The sequence below is a fragment of the Diorhabda sublineata genome, chromosome 1 (assembly GCF_026230105.1).
Source record: "Diorhabda sublineata isolate icDioSubl1.1 chromosome 1, icDioSubl1.1, whole genome shotgun sequence".
Lineage (NCBI taxonomy): Eukaryota > Metazoa > Arthropoda > Insecta > Coleoptera > Chrysomelidae > Diorhabda > Diorhabda sublineata.
The window spans coordinates 3,945,434-3,963,363 of record NC_079474.1 but is presented as its reverse complement, the minus strand read 5'-3'; the positions used below and the strand labels follow the sequence as shown (position 1 = coordinate 3,963,363).

Genomic DNA, 17,930 nt, shown 5'->3' with positions numbered 1-17,930 from the left:
TATTTACCCGTAACAGGATCTATAACAGGAATAGCATTCTGCCTTTTATTCCTTGGCTGCCGAAATTGATGGTGATTTGTTGGTAGGGGATTTACAGGAGGTATGGGATTCTGTGTATTATTTGAATTCGCAACTGTTACTGGAGTCATAGAAGCTGTCCTTGGCATCATTTGTGGAAAATAGCCATCTGAAATACACAATAAAAAAGGGGCAAGTTTAGAATAAGGCAAAATGTACAGTTTAGAAAACCTGTTTTGATACTTACATGAAACTGGGGGCGTTTGACTTTGCGAAGGATAAGAATACAGATGTGGGTAGACTGGCAGTGTTTGTACATAACTAGCTGCAGCCGGTCTCTGAGTACCATATGCGTAAGGAACGGAATTCGTCGATGCAAGATACACTTGCGGTGTCGCCGCTACGTGCATGAATTGCGGCGCTTGAGATGATGTGTACAATTGGCCCTGTTGAGGCTGTGAATAAAATAGTATATATCAATCAACTGTAACAAAGATAAAGTAAATTTATCAGTGTTGGTACATAGACAAGGCCAACTCAAGATATCTAATTCTTAGTTGTATATAGTGAAAAGTAGGTGCTAATTATATAAAATGACGTTACCTAGGATTTTAGGAAAGTATTACAGTTTTCGAAAGAGTTGAAAGAGAGATAGATACTGTAACACCTCTTAATTGATACAAAAAGTGATATTTTTGGCCTTGGTGTTTTCCACCACTAAACTTTAGATTATTGAACATATCGTCAACCACAAAATTTTGTCATTTAAGTTCTATTAATATATACTAAAAAATGAAATTAACTTCTGTGTAATTATATAACCTGCAGAGATTCTATATCTCTATAAAAATATTTCCTTCAGGATAAAATCCGTGTGCTATAACTGGAACAGCTTCTAATTTATAAGAGAAGTATATGGAATGTTAGTTTTGATTGAAGTTGATTATTATCATAAAGTACATTAGTATCAAACTAAAAAAACTTAACGTTTGCTAAGAAAAAGGTTTGTGTTGATTGGTGCATTGGAATGTTTAAAAAATTAGCTAAGAGTGCATCAAAGGATGCACAGGATTCGTATCGTGAATTTATGCATGTGGTTCCAAAAACACAACAACAATGAATTGCATAGAACAAATTCAACAAAAGTTAAAAGGAGAAGAAGGTCATACGACAACAATAAAAGAAACTCCAAATGGTATTTCTTTCACCACAATACATTGAGGAAACTCGGCAAACGTTAAAAGGGAAAACAATTCTAATCATGGCAGATGCTTAAACAATAATTAATCAGTTAGATGATCGTTCAGCATACAGCTATCATTCATAAACCAATGGTACCTTTTTATTCTCGCATGGTTTTAAAAACCCTTGAGTGATTGCCATTATCTTCTCCAACAGGAAAGCAGTTAGGGAATGCCGGGAGAAGTTGAATGAGCTAGAGAAAAAGAATAAAGTCACCATCCAATGGGTTTATGGAAGGTAATGAAACAACAGACAGACTTGATAAAATAGGTAAACCCTTTGTAGGATCTAACCTTTCTGTGGAATCGTTTATAAGATAATAATGAAACACTATAAAACAAAAAAGATAGGAAAAGTGCTAAGACAAACAAAAATACTCGTGGAAACTTATATGAATATTAATAAAACCTGAAGACAGTAGGTTTAGCAGGGGATGCAATGTGTAGAAACCTTTCTCGAAATAGGAGAAACTACGAAACTACAGAGCATTACACCTGGGGGCACATAAAATAGAAAACAAAGATCTTTGACAGCTAGGGATCTATCATAACCTGATCTGTCTGAAAAGAAAGGAATTGATATATCAGCTACAGCAAGGAATATATCCTTCGGGTCAGAGTATATCCTGAATTATACAAACATAATAGTGGAAATAGTGCTTCATAAATTGATGGAGGCAAATTGTATTAATCTTAATGGAAAATGTATGAAGCACATTTTACAGCTTGTCAAGTAGATAAAAACTTACCCTGTTATTATGGCTCGTCATTCTTTGTGGTTGACTAGGAGGACCACTTGGTCTAGGATAAAAGTTAGCCGCTGGAGGTCGAACGTTTGGAGCAACAAACTAGAAACCATTAGAAAACAATTATTTACTGTTTTATATATAAACGTTCTGATACTGATAATTTAATACAAAATTTTGTAAAAACGGTACAACTTTAAACTGAATGCTGTGGATAATATTTTTTTAACTATGGATATAACAACTTCGAAATTTGTCAAATCCAAAAAAAATGATACTAGCTTTCAAACAAAATATTTATATAAAAATCCCTTTACTTAATAATGGTATTTTTATTAAGGTTTCAATGCACGTGATTTTAAATTATCTATATAAGATTGAAGATATAAAATTTTTTAAAACGTTATCCAAATTATTTTATATTATTTACTATTTATATGTATACCACGTCTACAATTTCGAAACATCTGTTCTAATAATAATTATGGCTTGAAATAAATATATCTATCGAGGTAAAATTCAATTAAAACTCTGATAAAAAATAATGAGGTATTTTTCTAATTATGAACATATAATTTTACAGCAACATACTTTATAAAAAAAAAACGCAATAAATAAAAGTAATGTAGTGTTGGACACTACATAATCACCATCTGGGAACACTTCAAACCAGACAACTGTACCACAATGTGGACCCCCTACCACAATGTCATAAGATAAATGTACTGATAAGGAGTTTGAATTAATTCAGAGATAAGGACAATTTTGTTTAAAAACGACTGATTGAATTGTATATACCGTGTGTAAAAATGCGTCATATTAAAATTGAAAAATTAAATGACCGTGAACAAATAATTTAAATTTGGCATATTTTGAGATTTTTGTTAAATATTCAACTAACAACAATAACGAAATTTGGTTTTTACGCCCTATATGATTTTGTTAATTTGATAAGGATCTACTGCACTGTCAAATGATATAAATATTATTAAAAAAAAACTGTTGTTGGCGAAAAAATTATACAGGGTATGATATATGTTAGAAAATGACATACACACATCCAAATTTATATTTAATTACCAAAGTAACACATTTTATAGATAAAAAAGATCTGGGTTTCGATATACTCCTCCAATGAGTATTATATTTTTTTCGGTTCGTTTTTAACGAAATTACACTTTTCTAACTTCATCTGTTTGGAAGTTATAAGATGATACGCCTATGAATTACGAATGTTTCATCATTTTATTACTCACTCATACATAAAAATAGACTATAGAAAGAGAGATAACGAAATCGAAGTCCGCTAGGTACTCTACAGTATACTATTCTCATGGTTGCAACATCTGTCGATTTAGTTTTGAAAATTCATCATCAAATTTTGAGTGACGTTCTCGCCGCGACCACAACGATCGTAGTGGAAATCCCAAAAGAGTATTTCAAGCGCGATGTATACGATTTGTATACATCAACTTTTTACGAATCAACTGAAAACAAATCTTTAGATGTTTTTATCCTATTAAAAGACTATCCACACTTGAGTACTAGACAAATATCCAGGGAACTTGATATTTCCGATATGAAAATTTTGTTTCAAGAGTTGTCATATAACGATTTTGATACAAGTGAAGAATTTGCGGACCTAATGATGGAAAAATGTTATGTTTTGCAATGAGGCCACTTTTTGTATTAATGGAAACGTAAATCGGCATAATCGTAGATACTGGTCACGTAACAATCCTCGTTGGATGCGTGAATACCACACCCAATATCCTAGACCTTGTTACGAGATTTGTATTAGGACATAAATTATTAAATAATATTCAAATTAAATGAATTTATTCCATCGTATAGAAATAAACAAAATATATAAGGCGATCCATTTGAAATAAGAAAAAAATACGCGATTTTTACGAGATACGAAAATGATAAAATGGCCCCCTTATTAATATTTAAAAATAAACGTTTAAACGTGCAAAAATAGAAATATGATTTAGGTTTTCAGGTAATTTCCTACGATAATTTTTTTGTGCATAGATAATTGCTTATCAAATATCCTTGTATGTTAATTGCATTAATTTGATAAAAGTATTATTAAAAAATGTAAAATTACGCAACACAATGATTTAATGTGTCAGTCGACTTTCTACTTCGCTTTAAATCGCGATTCAGAATCAACTTTTTGTTGTATCGTTTCGTTATCTTCAATATCATCATTGTTGTCTTCAAATTACCACATTTCTATGATAGATGTCACTACTTTTATCTTCAACTTTGTTTTCTCTCGACTTTTTTCTACATTTCTGTACATAGAACTTCGAAGTAGTTGACACCGTTGAATACGATAAACAATAAACAAAAAAATGACACAAAGAATGATGAGATAAAAGATTAATGTCATAATGCCGAGCAATAGGATGAGAAAAGCTACCAAATTACAAACTACACGTCAAAGGGGGCAATAATTTTCGACATAATCACCGAAGAGATGGAGACATTTATCATATCTGTGGGCAAGCTTTTCAATATCCTCTTCAAAGAAAGTTACTTCAGCCTGTAGAAAACGAATCACACTTGGCAGAAGCATCATTAATGCTGGACATGTTTACGTGGTTGCAGCACAACGCCGACTGACGCCTGAATGTCAACAATGGCGGGGTGTGTAGTGTGAGAGTACGCAGTAGCCTGCGTAGCGTCTGCACGAAAAAAAAAAACGGTCCTCGTAAATAAAATTTAAGAATGGTACAGACACATCTAAAGATACGACAGATACTTGGAAAATTCTATGACTTTCGACATGAATTAAACCAACAGCAGTTTACCGATCAATTTGCTTCGACTTTTGGTGATAAAGCACCATCTCGAGCCGCCGTGTTTCCTTGGTTTTCGGAATTTAATCGCGATGATTCAAAAGATCTAACAAGTGAAGAATCATGGATCTATGTATATGAATCCGAAACTAAATAACTGATTGTATGGGCCAAATCCAACAAATACCTGGACATGTAGCCTCGATTCCATTAGATCAACGTAAAACGGTCAATTCTGAATGGTTTACCAGCATTTGTTTGCCAGAAGTGTCCGAAAGAATCAGAAAAACCAATCTTAAAATACGAATCATTCTCCAGCACGACAATACGAGCTCTCGCACATAAGTTCGAACAAAAACGTTTTTGAACAGTCGAACCATCGAAATGATGTTTGGCACCCAATGATTTCTTCATATTACAGCAGACCAAAAATAAATTGCGAAGTCGACACCCGAAGAAGCGGTTGATGCGTTTAAATCACATGTTTTGGAGGTACCTCAATCGGAATGGACAAAAGTGTATTGATCTTAATTACTAGTAACAATCCTCGTATTATTTGAATCATTCTCAAAGTCCAATTGCACCAAGTTGAGCAATTCTGATTTATCTATATACTTGTCTTATTCTCGTACCAAATTCTTCTCGATTCCTGGACCTAAATGATCCGTTTGCAATTCCTTTAGACGCCATCGTCCTTGCACATTGAGCCTTCCCAAATTTGGATAACCTTCTGGGCGTTACTGACTCTTCCAACTAGGTCATATACCTGGTTATTCCTCCTTGTGGAACACAACATAACGAGTACTACTTCTGGTGTTGACACATGTGGTACTTTGAACCTTGTCTGGGTAACAGAAACGTAGAAGAAGAATGTGTCCTTCAATCCCTTTGCAATTGTACACTTCTACTCCAACCTCAAACTCCAACCAGAATGGGTTGATCTATTTTTGCTCCGATTCCTCCATCCTCAAATTTCCGTTTAGTATAACTACAAAGTATAAGTACAAAGGGCTGTTTCTACCCATGGAAATTATGATCCAACTTTTCTTAGATTATGTCGTTAACACCATCACAAGATGTGCACGTATTCGATCAGGTTGAACATTATGATGAAATTTAATAGCGCTACCAGCTGTTTTTTAATGAGGAATAAGATCACGTTGAAGTTGTCTCAATTTAAACTTGTATTAAATACAAATTAAAGAGAAAAATTTCGAGATTATATCAAAATAAAAATGAGTACAATGGGTATGAAGTATCTTAATAAATGCCATAAAATATGGTACTTTACCATAGGATTTAGAGAAGGTTGTTGAGTTAAAGTAGACACTTTTATATCGGCATTCGGAGGCGTCGACGATTGGTTTGGCGGTACAGAAGGACCCCTCAACGTAGGACCCTGGTTCCCTCCCTGATTGGGCGGCGGTTGCACATACGTTCCCGGTGGAGCTGATACAGGATACCCTTCAGGTCCTGAAATACAACAAATAATGAGATTTCAAGTCATCCCTCACAACGAGAGTTGCCTGAAAAGTTTCCTACATAAGAAAGAAACAAGATATATATTTTTTTTCTATAATCATTTTTATTTTCCAACATGGACTCGTGCATAATTCTTCAATCAAATCAATACATGGCAAAAATGTTCGTTTATTATACCGACAGCTTCTTCTATCTTTAAACTTAATCAAACAGTCATCCAGTACCTCTTTTTATTGAACCATTAATACGAAGGTCGGCATAAGTCAGGCGACACTCTCGAAAAATCGGCATAAGTCAGGCGACACTCGCGAAAAATCGGCATAAGTCAGGCGACACTCGCGAAAAATTGGCATAACTCAGGCGACACTCTCGAAAAATCGGCATAACTAAGGTGACACTCTCGAAAAATCGGCAAAAGTCAGGAGAGCACTCGCGAAAAATCGGCATAAGTCGGGAGAGCAGTCGCGAAAAATCGGCATAAGTCAGGCGACACTCTCGAAAAATCGGCATAAGTCAGGCAACGCTCTCAAAAACTCGGGCATCAATTTGAACACTTACAGTAACCCTTTTTCGAAAACCTCTTTTAATAAATTCATTTAGACGCTGCATTTTTTTCTGTTAATGCAAATTCTTGCCCGACTTATGCCGATTTCTGTATCATTGATAATTTTCAATGATATCGTTGGTTTTTGCAGTTTTTAGTCGTCAAGATGACCCGGCCACGTTTGAATTCAGTTTCAGAGATTGGGCGATAATTTTTGGGCACAAAAAAAATATCCCAAATATTCGTGTTTGGAACATTTTTTTAGTAAAAAATACGTAATTTGTAGGGCGTTCAACGTAATGCGTATTGGCTGTGATATCGATTTTTGGGACTGTATAACATGATATTTTGGCCATTATTTCCACAGGTTAAAATTAGATTTGGTGAATATAACGATTGCCGATTGATATAGACCGTAATTTCTAAGAAAACCTTTTGTTTATTTACGGAAGATTTCCAAGAATCGAAAGTTCTAGAATTTTATTTTAATATATAAAGCGGAAGACTAGCAGCCGTAAGTCAATCAACAAGTGAAATCATAGTGAAAACATCGGGACAGTGGGAAGTAACTAAACTAAACGGTGTATTTAAATAAATTAAAGCGCGTATATAATTATTAGTGAATAGTTAGTGTATAAATTCATCTCACCTGTTTTAGGATAAAAAACTGTTTATATAAATAAAAAGAACATTACAATACATGTACAGTTCTACTTATTGAAATCACTATTGTTGTATTCCAAAATGCGATCTCTCATATTTACGACAGCACGAACCAGAAATTTCCGGTTTGTTATAAGACTAAAATAGGATTGCGAGAGTATCCTTTTGATTGATCTTAAGGAACCAAATACAACCGTGGCTTATAACTATGACTTAATAAGACAGTTGCGTCAAAAAATTATGAAAATAAGTCAAAATTAGTCGAGATGACCGCTTGCTTCATGACAATGTGGCTTTGCAGAGATTGAACACCCACCATATAGCGTTGATATGGCTCCGTCTGACTATTTTTGATTCGCCAAGCTGAAGACCGAATTAAGGGATGAAATTAAACGGGCGGTGTATGAAAATTTTGACTTTAAAGATGGTTAATATTACTATAGTGGCATAGAATTTTCGGTGTGTGGAAATAAACGAACAATACATTGAAAAATATTTTTTTTTTGCAAATCATGACCTTCCTTTCCATGTTAGACTAAGAACTTATGGACCAAAATAAGAGTCAGATCTTCTGGGGACTTGAAGCTAACAAAAATTGAAATATTCACACATATATTAGTGTATAGTAAATTGAAAATATATCAGGTAATTCCCAAAATGATAAATATTTTTTTAAGTATGCGTCTAATTTCTAATTTTCGTTTACCCGAGATCTAATTTAAAAATAAAAACGATTTGTTATCGATTGAATTTTTGGTTAAAGAAGAATCAAAAATAAAAATTAAATGATACGTACTGTAATAATAATCATACTCGTGGCCAATTGCTGTCGGGATAGGCTGATACCTAAAATCGTCCATTAAGGAAAATTTTGTAATTACACTGATAAACTTTAACACCGAAGTGACCCATTTGCATGGTGCTATTCTATATACCGGCGCCCTACCATAAACGAGGGGTTTAAAATTATTTACAAAACCAGGTAAAAAAAAAAGTTTTAAATTTTTAGGAAGTATTTGTCCATATGGTATTAACAATATCAACAGTGGTCAATATTTATAAATATTTATACAAGAAAACGTACAACTAGGTATAATTATAGACATTAAACTAATTATTGAATGAAAACTCATTAGTTAAATATAGATTGTTTGCTATAATAATAAAATTGAATGTTCTAATTCAACAAAAGCAAATTTAAATAAATAATTATTTCACTACGCACGAAATTATCATTATTATTATTATCATTATTTGGAACAATATATTGTCCCTGAGGTAAACTAAACTATTAGAGGGGCCGGAAAGTAAATTTTCTTTCTATAAATATCGATATTTGATTGTCATTTATCAGCTTATTATATACCGGATGGGCAACTAAGAACGGTCGCCGCAATAGAATAACATCTAACAAACCATCAGTCCACGTGGACTCATCATCTCCACTGTTTACCAATGAAAACATCGAATCGTAAACATAAACGCATTTTTATTGGCCGAAGCTGTTGTTTGTACACAATTTCTTCGAAATATTCCCGCCAGAGACAGTCTGCGATAAGCAGTGGCGTCACTTGGTGAGATTCATTTATTTCAAAAATTTCTTTAAATTAATAGAAAAATGGCGTTCTTTACACCATGGGCGAATGAAGATTTAGATATATAAACATCAGTTGACAAAGCTACTAAAGATTTTAGACGTACGAAAATTTATAGTTTATATAAGGAGAACAGCGTTGAGACATTAGAAGTAATGCAGCAAAACATAGCAAATTTTCCAGAATACAATTATAACAGTTTAAAAGCATTTCGTCAAGGATAGTTCGATGGCGACAAGATTATTTACGTCAGATAAGAGACTACCGAAATTCTAATAGACGAATGGGGTACAAAACGGGTTCAGTCCACGCCTGGTACCCTGTTTAAACCAAACTTCCTTACAGGCAGGTACATTTTACTCGCCTATTTTAAATTTTATAATTTAATATTCAGTTTTAGCAAGTTAAGGTATGATAATGATTTTTTTCTAAGTTCTAAGTAGGACTACACCGCAAAGCAGAACAACGAGCGACAGGAAGATGCCTGCAGAACGATTGAGCCTATATTTTTTCTAAAATTTTTTTGTTTTCTTTGTTGGGCCAGATACTTCTGGGACCATCCTCGTATATGAAGTAAGCAACTTCAAGGAACAAATAAAACACTTGCCGAAGTAAGTTAATCGCAAAACAGTTTTATTCATATTCTTATCATCTGAAATATACGTAGTCGTTTGTAAACACAAAAATATTATTCAACAAATCGTAGTAAACAAATTAGATTCGTAAATAACTTCATATTATAAAGAAAACGTAAAACCATTATGATCCATAAACAACAGATACATATAGTGTAATCAAGTAAAACAGAAATTAATCAGCAGCTATTCATGTACGACAATATTTTGATATTTATATTTATTTTGTTGAAAAAATAATAGTTTTTATTTAAATGCTGACCACCCGGTTTTTGAGACGCCAGTGACAATTTATTATCATTAATTTGTACCACTAAAAAGATCCCCTACTGCCAAAGTTATCCCTCTTAAAAAATCTAATATCTATTAGTGATAACTGCCCGTCATATACTCGTGTTAGCATATTGGTTGTCTTTGGTACACATAATAAATCATTTTATTCTAATCCTGTGCCAGGTTATTTTGTCGTACTCAAACGGTTCTTTAAGCAAATTCGATTTATACAAAAAAAAAGCATCATACGCGAATTCTACCGACATACTTTTGTTTTATACGTCGTTCTGAGACCATTACACTTTTCTAAAGACAAACATACTATTATTCGCGTTAAAAAGCTACTAATTGGAAGGCTAGGGGTCATTAAAGACTGCTAAGATCACTTGAAATCAAATAAATAAAGTATTCAAAACATATGATAGGTTCCCAAGATCGGAATATATATTAAAAGGAGTACACTTTGGTTTTTCATTTGCCATATTCCCACAAAGAAAACATTTATAATAAAATATATTCATCAGTTTTCATGATAGTATGTTTTCGTCACACCCCGTATTTAGATGACCTATAAACCCGTTGTATCAGATCACTGATCATAATACCCAACTCCCATATCGAATATTTCGTTCATGGATTAAAATTAATTACCGCTCCCTGTATGTTAAAAGGAAGTTCGCGCCCATACAAAAATTATTTCTTTTAGTAATTTCGCAAAAGAGGAGACAACAACGGAAATCATCCGTCAGCGCAATGACACCGTGTAGACAAAAGCCGCCGAAACTTTATTAGTAGGAGGCGCGGGTAGGTGATTCTCTCGACTGGTCAAGGTCCTCTGGAAGCGATCGTCGGATCGGGAACGTCCGATCTATGACCTCGACATCTTGTAATGATAGAGAAATATAGAGACGTCGGAACGGTAATTTTTGCGGAACTGGAAGTCACATTTTCGTTGATAAATTTCAATATAAATTCTCTTTTTGATCTAGCAAATGATAAAACCTCAACAAACATTGAAACATTCGATTGTTGAGTTTACGAAACTGTTATTTTTTAACCGAGCACGATTTTCCATCTCTACGTGCACGAGAGGTGCATTCTGCACACAGGCTTCGGCGGTTCAAGGGAGGGATGAATTTATCCCGACGATGATGACGCCCGTTGAAGGACGACGTACCCTATTGATTTTTTAATAAGCACACGCTCCTTATAGTCCGGTCATTCAACGTTATTCACAATTATTCATCATTTCGAGTACAGTGTTTAATAAAATAAGTTTTAAACAAACAACTGTATTTCGACGTTGCCAAACATAATATTCCAAGAGTTCGAAATATTGCCATCAAAATTTTAACTTAGACGTGTGAATAACAATTTCTAATAATTACAAGAGATCATGGGATGAAATAATTATAGAAAATGTATATACCTTAATTATTTTATAAAATTAACGTTTAAAAATGTTATGCAACGTAATAATAGTTTTATTAAACAATCACCTTGACTTTTGGTTTATGTAATGTGTCAATACTGCAAGATTCAATTAAAATTCAATTCAGCACCTTTACAAATTGATATTATCTTGTGAATAATATATGAAAAAAGTGCGTTTAAATACATGGGAGGATCTAAGATTGTTTAGAAATGCTTATAGCAACTTTCAAGCAAAAAAAAACTCAAATTGGTCCATAAAAAATTTGGAAATGTCTCAAATATTGTATTGGTTGTTTCAAAATATTAAAATCTAATACATAATGATTTGAATCGAAACTTATGCAACTGACGATGGCAGTGTTGGCAGATGAGTTGTAAACAAATAAATGCATAAAATTGATTGAAGTCACATTTAAAATGGTTAGGTTTTATAAAAAAAAAACCACACTATGAAACACAGACTATAGGTATTAATAAATAGATCTTATATAAAAACTTTCACATCTTGTAATCGTTCCAAGTAATAATGAAGAACAATGTTTAATGAATTTATTTTATTAGACACTTTCTAATTAAAATATTCATTAGAATTATGAAAAGTTTCCAAAAAAAACTGACACAATTGATATTTTATCATCTACAGTTGGCCTAAAACTATGGCCGTTGCACACGTGCGTCTTAATGGCCACCGACTAAACCTTGATGTTTCTAAATACATATTTATTTAAAAAAAAAAGACTTACTTGGTTGCATCACCCTATAAGGATGCAGCGGTAGCGGGCACATGCCATCCTGTTTAACGTTGACAGTGCCGTTAGATATGTACCTCGAAACCATGTTCATTGAACAATTAAAACAAGGAATTTAGAATATGCTGTTAGTCAATAAAACTTAATTCCTCGACGAAAACATATCATGCAGTATATATTTATTTGAAACGACATTATTAAATAATTCTGAATGTATTTTAGATATAATTTCTATAAAATTACGTTGTGACATGTTGTGAATCATCACTGGATTTTGCAACCACTAGCGATGGATACATTAAACACTAAAAATTAACCACAAAACTCAATGTCACTCACGATAAAAAGCGTTGTTTTTTAATGGATCACAATGAACACAATACGGTGATTATAAAAACAGTTTGATCGTATTAAATAAAAAATAGCGAAACTCGAACATGCTAGCACGTCGCGCTGCACCCAACAGCAAAAATCAATAAGGGCGTTTTACAAATAATTTCCCTAGTTAAAAACTATCACATGGCCATGGGTACATAATTTGGCTTACAACTATTTTTAAGTTACAGTTAACAAAAACCTGTTTAACTTGTGTATATTAGCGATAAATAATTTAAAAAATCAAACGATTTGCTTATTCAAGTCAATATAGGTTTTCGGCGACACACGCCATTATATTGACTATGACAGTAGAGTAGTTCGTAAATCTGCCACTAGGAACCGATAGGGCATGCGCCATCATTTTCTAAACTAAATACTAGCTTACGACGTTGCCAAACGTTAAAAATTTTCCGTGCTTCGAAATAATTTTACGAGTTTTATAGAAAATTTTGTAATTTAAAAAAAAAAAAAATTTCTCTCTTCTTTTCTTAGCAAAATTTATTTTGAACGTAATCAAAAGGAAATCTCATTTGAAAAATATATTTATACTTACAGAGTGATTCAAATGTGATAAAATTCATATTGTAAATCGGTATTTATCATTGAAATATCAAATAAACAAAAATGGTGGTCAAAATGGTTACAAATAAATTCTAGAAGGAACAAAAATTGAAGAAACGTTGGAAATAAGGCCACAAAAGAAACAAAAAGCTAATAATCAAACGCTGGAAATCAATGCAAACCAGTACATCAAAATTACAGACACACAGCAGTGCTTGGGAACAATGATTTGAATACAAAAAAGGGTTTTCATAGACGGAGGACCAGAAGAGATCGTCAATCAGACGTTAAAATAAGGGGGAAAGAACTACTGAATAGACTATAGTCAGTAGAGCTACTCTGGAAAGATAAATGGAATAGTGGCTCATATTCTAAAAAGGAAAATCAAAAATGGGCTCTAATTACAGACCTGTCATCCTACTAAAACGGTCTACAAGATTTTGAGTTCCATCGTTAATACGAGGTGTAAAAAGTATATAAAGACTCATCTTGCAACAAATCAATATGGATTTAGACCCGGGAGATGCTATCCATTTTATAAATCAAATGTTACGATCAAGATTTGAATATCCACTTTCTATTTATAGATTTGCTCACAATGAAACAAAAACAGCGTCGTGAAGATATTTCCATCGAGTATTATCCAATGTTCCACAGAAAGAAAGCCGAATTTTAGCCCATGGATGAAACATGGGTCCATCACTTCACACCCGAAACAATCAAAACAGTGGATTGAAAAGATAGAACCAGCATCGAAGAAAGCAAAGACCCTTCTGGCTGCAGGCATAGGTTTTTCTGGGATTGGTGTGGGATAATTTTCTTTGACTATCTTGAAAAAGGAAAAAAGTTAATCACTAGAGTTGAGGAGCTTGACGAAAAGCATGAAGACCTAAAGAAGACATTCTTTAAGAAAGAGCAGGAAGCTGGTAGAAGGGGCCTACAACTAAATTATGGGAAGACTAAGTAGAAGAAAAGTGAAAAGAAAAACTATCTTTTCCCAACCAGATGACGTTTTTTGAGTTTGAGGATCTTTATGTGTTAAAATTAATATTTGTTTTAATTTTTGAAGAAAACAAAATTAAAACCTCCCCCCTTATTCGATATATTACTGATGTTTGCTTGAAAATAAGAGGCTTAGTGGTGTTAACTTTCTTATACATATAAAAATTAAATTATATGAACCAAAAAAATTAGGCGACGGACAATATAAACCCTTCGTGAACGCTGAAATTAAAAAAATGTTAAATGGAAGATTATCACCAGATTTATAGAATCACAGCAAATACGATGGCGAGGACACATAAAACGAATGAAAAATAAAGGTGAATTTGAAAAAATAACAGAATGGAAGCCATTAAAGAACCGGCTAAGAGGAAGACCAAAAAGCCAATGGGGAAGTCAAGTAACAAGTGACCTGTACAATGGACAGGAAAAAATGGAGAAAAATAGAAGAAAAAGTCAAAACCTGCAATGAACTTAAGTTTAAAATAGAAAAATAGTTGAAAAGTGGATTTATTCACCACAAGAAATGTGTCAAAGAGCTCTTGATTCAGCAGTTACTATTTCTATTAGAATGTACATTTTTCCAAATGTTGATCTACTAAAATTACAATTTTCACAGGCAATTAAAACTTAATAACAACAAAACTCGATGTTAATTTTTTGTTGAGAGAAGGAATTCTCCTAAATTTGATAAAACTAATTAAAAGTGTTAAAAGAATAAGAGTAGAACTATTAATAAGGAAGATATATGATACAAAAAAAAAGAAAACTAGACCTGGACGAAAAAAAATAAGGTGGCAGAGGAAAATCGAGGATTAAAAGTGCAAGAAATAAAGCAAAAGTCACAAAGTATTGATCTATTGATTAGAATATTTTGAAATAAGCTTGGGAAAAATTTAGTAATCAGCATCAATGCAAAGACAAATCAATCACATGGACGAAACAATTTTACAGCCATGATACTCTTCGTAAAGCCTGGACAAATTATAATTGGAAATGTGAAACCAAAGCACCCCATTCTGAAATATCTAATATCAGCACTATATACAAACAATGTGATTGGGTTAGATAACGCATCATATCATTGGAGACAAATTCGTAAATTTCCAACTAAACATTCTTCCTAAGCAGACAGGAGTTTCTACTTGAACAATATCCATATTTCTATTAGCATTATACAAAGGAGGTGGTTTTAGGAACAAAAATAGTTGCCAAAGACTATACTATAGACGAAATGATTACACTCCCTACTTGAGAAAACTCGAATATTAGCACCGAGAATTGAAGAAATGCCATAAATCACATAAAAAGAATTAAAAACCAATATAATAAACAACATGTACCTCAAATAGACTTGTAATTAATTTAAACAACAGTAATTTGGAGGAAGATGAATATGTAGAATTTCAGAATTTGACACGAACTTGTCATAGCTACGAAACTAAAAAGTTATTCACCATTATGGTTTTACTGTTATAGAAAATTCACGGTAGAAAGAAAGAAGCATAAACGAAAAATGGTCTTAACAACTTTTTCTGCCACAAAATTTTCAGTTCTATAAGTAACTTTCATCTTATGTAACTTTTGATTTGGTTTTCAAGTTATAAATAAAAATTAGAAGCAACGAATTCATCTTTGTATTTGCTTGTTATATTAAGTATAACTCTGAAAAATTCTCAATAGGTTTGTTCCAACCGAGCACATAAAGTTATATGAACGATTCTGTTTTGAGTTCCAACAGACTTTCCAGGACTGTCTATTTCATACTTGATTGATAGAAAGTACTAATACAAGAACAGTGAATAGCCAGAGATTCGGTAAAAAATATCATTTAAACGCTTCCAATAACTTTTCCCAGAAGGGTCCGGACTAGCAAGTTGGAACAAACTTAATGGTGAGTTCCTTATCAACTTTGTATGCCGATTATTGTTTTACAAAGTGGGAAAATGTTCGCTATTTAATGAGTATTTAAACATTTGGTAATAATAAACTGTCATTATATAGTTATTAATGCCGAAATTGGAAAAAAACAAATATTTTAGTATCAGCACCAGTACTATTTTTTTCCATTATCTTATATAAATTCCACAGTCCAATTTAAGATAAAAACATTCCTTTGTGATTATACAATTAAAATTTCATTTAAAAATAATATTCCCACGACATTTCAATGTACCATATTTTAAGCGAAGTCAACGTGGCAACGCTGTATGGGAACTTACAAATTTCACAATGATTCTACAATGGGAGCAACATGTGCATTAAGCATATTACTTGGTTAGAATTTCCAATTATAAAAAAAATAAAATGGTCGAATTTTATAAAAAAATATAAAATCGAGATTTTTTTTAAACTTTCAAGAATTTTGAATATTTTTTTTGTTAAATAGATCAGTTTTTACGTAAATTTCGACGTGGCATAAAAAAGTAATCTCTTCACATATCTACTGATAGGATGCTTATGTAACTTTATACAAAACATTATTTATATTCATCCACTTACAGCAATTATTGTTATTAAACATTTTCCATTGCATGATGTAATACATTCAAGTGAAAAACACGTCACTATAATTATAATTTTCCTAATGAAATTTTGAAAAAATAATCACAAACAAATGGCTTGTTTTACTTTTTACAAAATACCGTCAATATTCTACCATATGGGTTATTAAACTAAGCAACACAGTTTAAGCAAGTGAATGTAGACAGACCTACCTGATTCTGGTCAATACCTATTGAGTAATGAAAGCTACAAGCCACCATTTGGCACACCAAAATCAGGAAATGCATTAATGTCTAGCTGCATACATATTTTTAAAAGATGCAAAACAAAATATAACACATATGATTAAGATTAAGAGTAAATTTTAAGGAATTGTAAATATAGTGCACTCAACAAAGGAAGAAATTGAAAGTTTTATATTTAATTTCAAGGTAAATCAGAAATATTCGAATAAGTCTACAATTATCAACATGCAGAAACCTCGTTTGACATTTTGATTTTGGTGTGACAGATGGGTGTAACTAGGACTAGGTTATTTAAAAAGGATACGGAGAAGATGTATATCTTTGAGTTTGCGGCCCGCCTGCCGCCGTCTGTTTCTGATTACTGCTCATTTCAGCCTTGGAGGGCGCAAAGTCCCTTACAGCAGCCGTGGCAGACCGATTCTAGGTAAAATCTGCATATGTTCAACATTGACGCATTACTGGAACTCTATAAAAGTACATATTCTATTTGTTGGTATTTTCACTATCATTGTACTTACTTACGCACCAAATAATACGGAATTTAAAAAAAATAACACTACTTAAACTGTCTGAACTATGGAAGAAGGTTAAGAAATTTCAAAATGGCGGAATATTAAACTAAAAACATATTTTCACAGGATGTCCTTGTTCATTTCACCTTAAATTTTCTTAAGGGGAAGAAGCGGGAACACTGAAAGTTTATTTTTCAAATACACATATAAAATGTCACTTTAAATAATACAAAGTAAATTAAGAAGTTTTTCACTTTATCGAAAATGACACGCGGCTTTCACGTTTTTGCATAAGCACATCTAACGGAATTTTGTCAAACTAAGCTAACCAATCAAAATCGTATTTCACTTGATCAAAGACAAACTTTTAACTGTACCTTTCATTCTATTAAAATACAGTTAAAATAGTCTGGTTATTCAATAATATAATAAATACCTGTATATATCTTTTCAAAAAGCATTTTTCTCCACTATCATATAAAAAATATGACAATGTTTACCGGCGAAAGAAAGTTGAGTGTAAGAATATAGAAAAAT

At 32.6% G+C, this 17,930-nt stretch overlaps 1 protein-coding gene across 4 annotated transcripts in view; it reads right to left on the bottom strand.

Annotated features, from left to right (window-relative positions):
* Nucleotides 1–17,714, bottom strand: part of LOC130453344 (eukaryotic translation initiation factor 4 gamma 1-like) — a 54,756-nt gene extending 37,042 nt beyond the window's left edge. The window contains exons 1-7 of one of the 4 annotated variants that reach the window (XM_056793039.1): nt 17,400–17,714; nt 17,186–17,347; nt 8,301–8,350; nt 6,107–6,288; nt 2,009–2,107; nt 266–473; nt 8–187 (exon numbers count right to left, since the gene is read on the bottom strand). In XM_056793039.1, the coding sequence (XP_056649017.1) occupies nt 8–187; nt 266–473; nt 2,009–2,107; nt 6,107–6,288; nt 8,301–8,350; nt 17,186–17,250 (784 nt within the window). In that variant the 5' untranslated portion in view covers nt 17,251–17,347; nt 17,400–17,714. Of the gene's footprint in view, nt 1–7; nt 188–265; nt 474–2,008; nt 2,108–6,106; nt 6,289–8,300; nt 8,351–12,184; nt 12,874–17,185; nt 17,348–17,399 lie in introns of those variants that run through there. The other 3 variants (XM_056793048.1, XM_056793029.1, XM_056793056.1) reach the window with 3 other exon arrangements.
* Between the last annotated feature and the right edge of the window lie 216 nt (nt 17,715–17,930).